This window comes from Brachyistius frenatus, unplaced genomic scaffold, assembly GCF_029030835.1.
Source record: "Brachyistius frenatus isolate BFR_SWC_R1_liver_20210118 unplaced genomic scaffold, ASM2903083v1 Contig_480, whole genome shotgun sequence".
NCBI lineage: Eukaryota > Metazoa > Chordata > Actinopteri > Embiotocidae > Brachyistius > Brachyistius frenatus.
The window spans coordinates 57,501-65,000 of NW_027211079.1; the positions used below are offsets into that span (position 1 = coordinate 57,501).

General features: G+C 48.4%; 1 protein-coding gene across 2 annotated transcripts in view; it reads left to right on the forward strand.

The window, feature by feature from the left end:
* Window positions 1-7,500, forward strand: part of corin (corin, serine peptidase) — a 12,410-nt gene that overhangs the window by 1,608 nt on the left and 3,302 nt on the right. For both annotated transcript variants that reach the window (XM_069687680.1, XM_069687679.1), the window contains 12 exons: window positions 169-392; window positions 553-666; window positions 2,092-2,199; window positions 3,555-3,665; window positions 3,764-3,883; window positions 3,956-4,066; window positions 4,639-4,870; window positions 5,183-5,325; window positions 5,545-5,652; window positions 5,727-5,840; window positions 5,926-6,036; window positions 6,774-6,897. In XM_069687680.1, the coding sequence (XP_069543781.1) occupies window positions 169-392; window positions 553-666; window positions 2,092-2,199; window positions 3,555-3,665; window positions 3,764-3,883; window positions 3,956-4,066; window positions 4,639-4,870; window positions 5,183-5,325; window positions 5,545-5,652; window positions 5,727-5,840; window positions 5,926-6,036; window positions 6,774-6,897 (1,620 nt within the window). The remainder of the gene's footprint in view (window positions 1-168; window positions 393-552; window positions 667-2,091; window positions 2,200-3,554; window positions 3,666-3,763; window positions 3,884-3,955; window positions 4,067-4,638; window positions 4,871-5,182; window positions 5,326-5,544; window positions 5,653-5,726; window positions 5,841-5,925; window positions 6,037-6,773; window positions 6,898-7,500) is intronic.

Below are 7,500 nucleotides of genomic sequence, written 5' to 3' on the forward strand. Positions count from 1 at the left end.
ACACACACACACACACACACACACACACACACACACACACACGCTTGTTTAGTGGCTTCAACTCTGCATGACCTCTTGACGGGGGGATTATGGTAGTCTGTTTTATTGCTGCTACTGAAACAATGCTCCCTGACGTGTGTGTGTGTGTGTGTGTGTGTGTGTGTGTAGGAGGGTTGTGCTGCCTTGCTCGTCCTTCTGTGAGGCGGCGAGGGAGGGCTGTGAACCGGTCCTCCAGATGTTCAACGCCTCCTGGCCCGACTTCCTGCGCTGCTCACAGTTCATCAACACCACCTCTTCATCACCTTCATCACCTTCCTCTTCCTCACCGACAGCCCCGGCAGGCCTCACACCACCAGCATGTTACACACCACGGCAGATCAAAGGGAAACCCTGTGAGTACACACACACACACACACACACACACACACACACACACACACACACACACACACACACACACACACACACACACACACACACACACGGGTGTTTAAAACTGATCACGTGTTATGATGACATCACTGCCCCGCCCTCTCTCTGATTGGTCGGCAGCTGTGTGCGGTGGGAAGGACCACTTTCTGTGCGCGACGGGGATTTGTGTCCCCCAGAAACTGGTGTGTAACAGATACAACGACTGTGATGACTGGAGTGATGAAACACACTGTGGTGAGAACACACACACACACACACACACACACACACACACACACACACACACACACACACACACACACACACACACACACACACACACACACTCACACACACACACACACACACACATACAGTGTTAGGCTCTGTATAACGAGAGAGGAGTTTGCAGCCTGTTGTCATGGTGATGTGTCTGCAGGTGATTGATTGGACGACAGCGGTGCATTGGTAACTCCTGGAAATTAGTGTGTGTTTGAATGAGTGTGTGAGTGTGAAAGAGACACGGGGTCGTCATGGCGACGTAAAGACACTACAGGCCATTGGAATATAAAGAGAGTGTTTACGTCTCGGCCTCTGACCTTCTCTTTGTGGGCGGAGCTTCACAGTTCAGACATAAAATAAGAATCAAAGAAACGAGTGTCAGTCAAAGAAAATCTGGAAAGAAAGAAAGGAACAGGAAGTGACATGTGAAGAGAGGTGATCATGTGAAGAGAGGTGATCATGTGAAGAGAGGAGGTGATCATGTGAAGAGGAGGTGATCATGTGAAAAGAGGAGGTGATCATGTGAAGAGAGGTGATCATGTGAAGACAGGTGATCATGTGAAAAGAGGAGGTGATCATGTGAAAAGAGGAGGTGATCATGTGAAGAGAGGTGATCATGTGAAGACAGGTGATCATGTGAAAAGAGGAGGTGATCATGTGAAAAGAGGAGGTGATCATGTGAAGAGAGGAGGTGATCATGTGAAGAGAGGAGGTGATCATGTGAAGAGAGGAGGTGATCATGTGAAGAGAGGAAGTGATCATGTGAAGAGAGGAGGTGATCATGTGAAGACAGGTGATCATGTGAAAAGAGGAGGTGATCATGTGAAGAGGTGATCATGTGAAAAGAGGAGGTGATCATGTGAAGACAGGTGATCATGTGAAGAGAGGAGGTGATCATGTGAAGACAGGTGATCATGTGAAGAGAGGAGGTGATCATGTGAAGACAGGTGATCATGTGAAGACAGGTGATCATGTGAAAAGAGGAGGTGATCATGTGAAGAGAGGAGGTGATCATGTGAAAAGAGGAGGTGATCATGTGAAGACAGGTGATCATGTGAAAAGAGGAGGTGATCATGTGAAGAGAGGAGGTGATCATGTGAAGAGAGGAGGTGATCATGTGAAGACAGGTGATCATGTGAAGAGAGGAGGTGATCATGTGAAGACAGGTGATCATGTGAAGAGAGGAGGTGATCATGTGAAGACAGGTGATCATGTGAAGACAGGTGATCATGTGAAAAGAGGAGGTGATCATGTGAAGAGAGGAGGTGATCATGTGAAAAGAGGAGGTGATCATGTGAAGACAGGTGATCATGTGAAAAGAGGAGGTGATCATGTGAAGAGAGGAGGTGATCATGTGAAGAGAGGAGGTGATCATGTGACCTCCACGTCTCTCCACAGCGTGCTCTGAGGGAGAGTTTCGGTGTAACACCGGCCGCTGTCTCCCTCCTCCTCTGGTGTGTGACGGCTACGACGACTGTGGAGACCTGAGTGATGAACTCCACTGTGGTGAGAACACACACCGTCTCTACTGTGTTTCTGTCCTCTGATCTCTGTGTGTCTCTGTTAATCCATCGCGTTGTTACCTTCGTTCTCTCTGACGGCTGAAAACAGTAAATGAATAAAGGATGCTGAAATGGAGGAACTTTAAAAGACCTCCTTTAGAACCTTAGAACAGTTACAACCTTTTGAACCATTAGGACCTTTAGAACCTTTTGAACTGTTAGAACCTTTAGGACCTTTAGAACCTTTCGAACTGTTAGAACCTTTAGGACCTTTTGAACCTTTAGAGCCATTAGAATCTTTAGAACCGTTAGAACCTTTAGAACCGGTAGAACTGTTCTGCTGGCAGGTCTTGAGCTGAAGTGTAATGTAGTAAAGAGTTCAGCATGAAGCTGCGTACACACACTTATTTATACACACACATGTACACACACAGAGGGGGGAAGTCCATCTGAGGGAATCCACCACCTGTCCATCACACTCACACACACACACACACACACACACACACACACACACACACACACACACACACACACACACACACACACACACACACACACACACACACACACACACACACACACACACACACACACACACACACACACACACACACACACACACACACACACACACACACACACACACACACACACACACACACACACACACACACACACACACACACACACACACACACACACACACACACACACACACACACACACACACACACACACACACACACACACACACACACACACACACTCACACACATACACACACACACACACACACACACACACACTCACACACACACACACACACACACACACACACACACACACACACACACACACACACACATACACACACACACACACACACACACACACACACACACACACACACACACACTCACACACATACACACACACACACACACACACACACACACACACACACACACACACACACACACACACACACACACACTCACACACACACACACACACACACACACACACTCACACACACTTGTGGTCCTTGGGTCTTTGTGGGGACCCGGTCACCAGCATGTGGTCACATATCAGCAGCTGCAGGAAACTGAACCTCCACGAACTCTCCGTGATCCCTCCACGTGGACCAGAGGCTCCTCCCCTTTAGGTCTCTGCAGCGCGTTGCCATGGTTACCGACCCAAACGCCGCTTCCCATTTTTATTAGACAGAAACCATCGAGTCTGATCCCAGAAACCACAAACAGGCAGAGATCAAGACTGAGTGTGTGTGTGTGTGTGTGTGTGTGTGTGTGTGTGTGTGTGTGTGTGTGTGTGTGTGTGTGTGTGTGTGTGTGGCAGTGTGTAACCTGTCCCGTGAGCACCGATGCGGCGACGGTCGCTGCGTGTCCAGAGACTGGCTGTGTGACGGAGACCACGACTGCCTGGACAAGAGCGACGAGCTCAACTGCTGTGAGTCACCGTGGCAACCGAACGATGCATCCCAGCTCAGCTTTTCAAAATAAAACACCAGAATTTGAATCACCGATTGGTTAAATGTGTGTGTGCAGCCTGTAAGAGCCAGGGTCTGCTGGAGTGCAGGAACGGTCAGTGCATCCCTTCGGCGTTTCGCTGCGACGGAGAGGACGACTGCAAAGACGGCAGCGACGAGGAGCAGTGCAGAGAGCAGAGTGAGACATCTGTCCACGACACGCCGTCTCACCGCCTCCATCACGCTCACCTGCTGCTCATCTGTGTTCCAGATCAGGGTGTGTGTGTTCCCGGTCAGCCCAGCTGCATTTCCACTTCCTGTCAGTCGGTGTGTGGGGGGGGCGGCGCCGCCTGCGACCTCCGAAACAACAGCAACAACTGCAGTGAGTTATTAATGACGTCATCATTAACACCTGACAAACGTTACTGAGATTTTTCCTCCAAAAACATGGTGAACAGAAACTCTGCTTAAAATATGACATCATAAAGTCTCCTTTCAAAATAAAGTGTGACTTTATTACCAAAAATAAGTGTTCATTTCCAAAACACATTATAGGTCAAATATTTCAGGATTATTATCACAGGAAGTCACCACATGTTCCTGTTTATCAGGGAGGTGCTACATTTATTTTGCCTGAAAAAACTCCCTTAAAACTCTGAAACTTTTTTGTGGTGAAAAATATATTTTTCAGAAATTCTTTGTAAAAAAAGTTTTAATTCTGACTTTTCTCTCTGACATGTTTTAAAGAAGAGAAGGTTAGGATCAGAATACTGGTTAAAACTGGGAGAAAAGTTCCCCCCTGGTGGTGGGTCCAAGTCCTGGTCCTGGTCCAGGTCCATTTTCTGGTCCTCATGCAGGTCCTGGTCCTCATGCAGCTCCTGGTCCTGGTCCACATCCTGGTCCTGGTCCAGGTCCAGGTCCTGGTCCTGGTTCTGACCCTCTCTCTGTGTCCAGCTCGCTGTGAGCCCATCAGCCTGGAGCTGTGCATGAACCTGCCCTACAACCTGACCAGCTTCCCCAACTACCTGGGTCACCTGTCCCAGCGGGAGAGCTCCGTGTCCTGGGAGTCCTCTCTGTTCCCGGCGCTGGTCCAGACCGGCTGCTACCAGTACCTCATGTTCTATGCCTGCACGCTGCTGGTACCCAAGTGTGACCCGGTCAGCCTGCAGAGGGTCCCGCCCTGCAGGTCAGCAACTAGTTAGTTCAGCTCTAAACCAGGTCAGCAACTAGTTCAACTATAAACCAGGTCAGCAACTAGTTAGATCAGCTCTAAACCAGGTCAGCAACTAGTTAAACTATAAACCAGGTCAGCAACTAGTTATTTCCGCTATAAACCAGGTCAGCAACTAGTTAGTTCAGCGCTAAACCAGGTCAGCAACTAGTTTGTTCAACTATAAACCAGGTCAGCAACTAGTTAAACTATAACCCAGGTCAACAGTTATTTAGTTAGTGGTCAGTTTGTCTCTCTCCTCATGATGTGGTTTGTCTCCCCCTGCAGGTCGCTGTGCCGTAGTGCGAAGGAGAAGTGTGAGTCGGTGCTCGGCATTGTGGGACTTCAGTGGCCTGAAGACTCGGACTGCAGTCAGTTCCCAGAGGAGGGAGGGAACTCCACCTGCCTGCTGCCGGAGGACGGAGTGGACGGTACTGATGATGATGATGATGATGATGATGATTGTGATGGTAGTGATGATGATGATGATGATGATGATGATGTGATGGTGGTGATGATGGTGGTGGTAATGGTGATGGTGATGATGATGATGATGATGGTGATGATGGTGGGGATGATGGTGATGATGGTGATGATGATGGTGGGGATGACATTTAATGTTTAATGTCTCCTTATTGCCGTGGTAACAGAGTGCTCCCCCAGCCACTTCAAGTGTCGGTCGGGTCGCTGCGTCCTAGCAACCAAACGCTGTGACGGACACCTGGACTGTGACGACCACAGCGACGAGGACAACTGTGGTGAGACGAGCTTTTCAAAATAAGAGTGTGAGCAGAGCCGTAGAGCTGCTGTGACCCGCTGCTGTCGTCTCCAGGCTGCTCTGAGCGCGCTCTGTGGGAGTGTCCCGCCACCAAGGTGTGCATCAAAGCCAGCATGATCTGTGACGGATTCCCAGACTGCCCCCTGCTGGAGGATGAGGCCAACTGCTGTGAGACTGTTTCTGCAAACCGTGTTGTTGGTGTTTCTCCGAGCTGGCGGACGGCGTGAGTAACGGTGTGTTTGTGTCCGTCCAGCGGTGTGCAGGGACAACGAGCTGTCCTGCAACAACCACCAGTGTCTCCACCGCACGCTGTGGTGTGACGGGACCAGGCACTGCTCCGACAGCTCTGACGAGTGGGACTGTGGTACGACACATCAACACAAGTACCGCAAAGATGGACGTCCTCCTGTCGGCCCAGAAACGAGTCCGAGCTTCTTCACCGGCTCCTTTCTGGGACGTCTGACACGTCTCCGGGTCACGCTGCCGGGACGGTTACTGGTTATGGTAACCGGTTACTGTAAACGTGGATCAACTCATTGATGTTACAGACGATGCAACAGGCATCAAACTCATTGAGCAGATATTAGGCTCCTCCCCTCTCATTTCCCAGCATGCCTTCTTCCTTCATAACTTTAAAGAAGAGAGCAGCCAAGTTCAAATCGATGTCTGCGATTGTTAGACACGATATTCAGTTTTAATAAAGCATGCAGAGAGAAGCTGAGCTCAGCGTGTATGAACAGACGGTGTGGAACATGTTTGGTGTCCGGAGGAGGAGTTCAAGGTGTTCTCAAACGAGAGAAGAACAGGACGGTTCCCTGAGGAACCTTCAGGACTCCAGACTTCCTGTCAGTCACACGCAAATTTACAAAATGCAATATTTCTTCTTATTTTTGGAAGAACATGTTTCCTCGTGTTGCTGCAGTCTCACCTGTCTAACATGTAAATGTTAGATTTTATTTTACTCTCAAGTCGATCGCAGCTTTGTTTTTTATTTTATTGATTTTCTAAAATGTTTGAAGATTAATTTAAGATAAACCCAGATTCCTTTGTGCGTTGAGGTCCCGTGTTGTCTGCTCTGTGATTGGTCGGTCCTCTCTGCAGTGTCCTTAGCCGACCGGTCCGGTCCGGTGCTGACGGTGTTCCGGACGGCAGCAGAGTACCAGGTCTGTGCCGACGAGTGGAACCTCCAGCTGAGCCGGCTGACCTGCGACCAGCTGGGACTAGGGTAAGGTTAGTGACGTTGGTTAGTAGGTTAGTAACGGTAGTTAGTAGGTTAGTAACGTTGGTTAGTAGCGTTGGTTAGTAGGTTAGTAACGGTAGTTAGTAGGTTAGTAATGTTGGTTAGTAGGTTAGTAACATTGGTTAGTAGCACTGGTTACTAGGTTAGTAACGTTGGTTAGTAGGTTAGTAACGGTGGTTAGTAGGTGAGTAATGTTGGTTAGTAGGTTAGTGACGTTGGTTAGTAGGTTAGTAATGTTGGTTAGTAGGTTATTAAAGGTAGTTAGTAGGTTAGGTAGTTAGTAGTTTATTAACGGTAGTTAGTAGGTTAGGTAGTTTGTAGGCTAGTAACATTGGTTAGTAGGTTAGTAATGTTGGTTAATAGGTTAGTAACAGTAGTTAGTAGGTTAGTAACATTGGTTAGTAACGGTAGCAGGTTAGTAACAACAGTTAGTAACGTTGGTTAGTAGGTTAGTAACGTAGGTTAGTAACAATAGTTAGGTTGGTAACGCTGGTTAGTAGGTTAGTAGCATTGGTTACTCGGTTAGTAACGTTGGTTAGTAGATTAGTAACGGTAGTTAGTAGGTTACTAATGTTGGTTAGTAGGTTA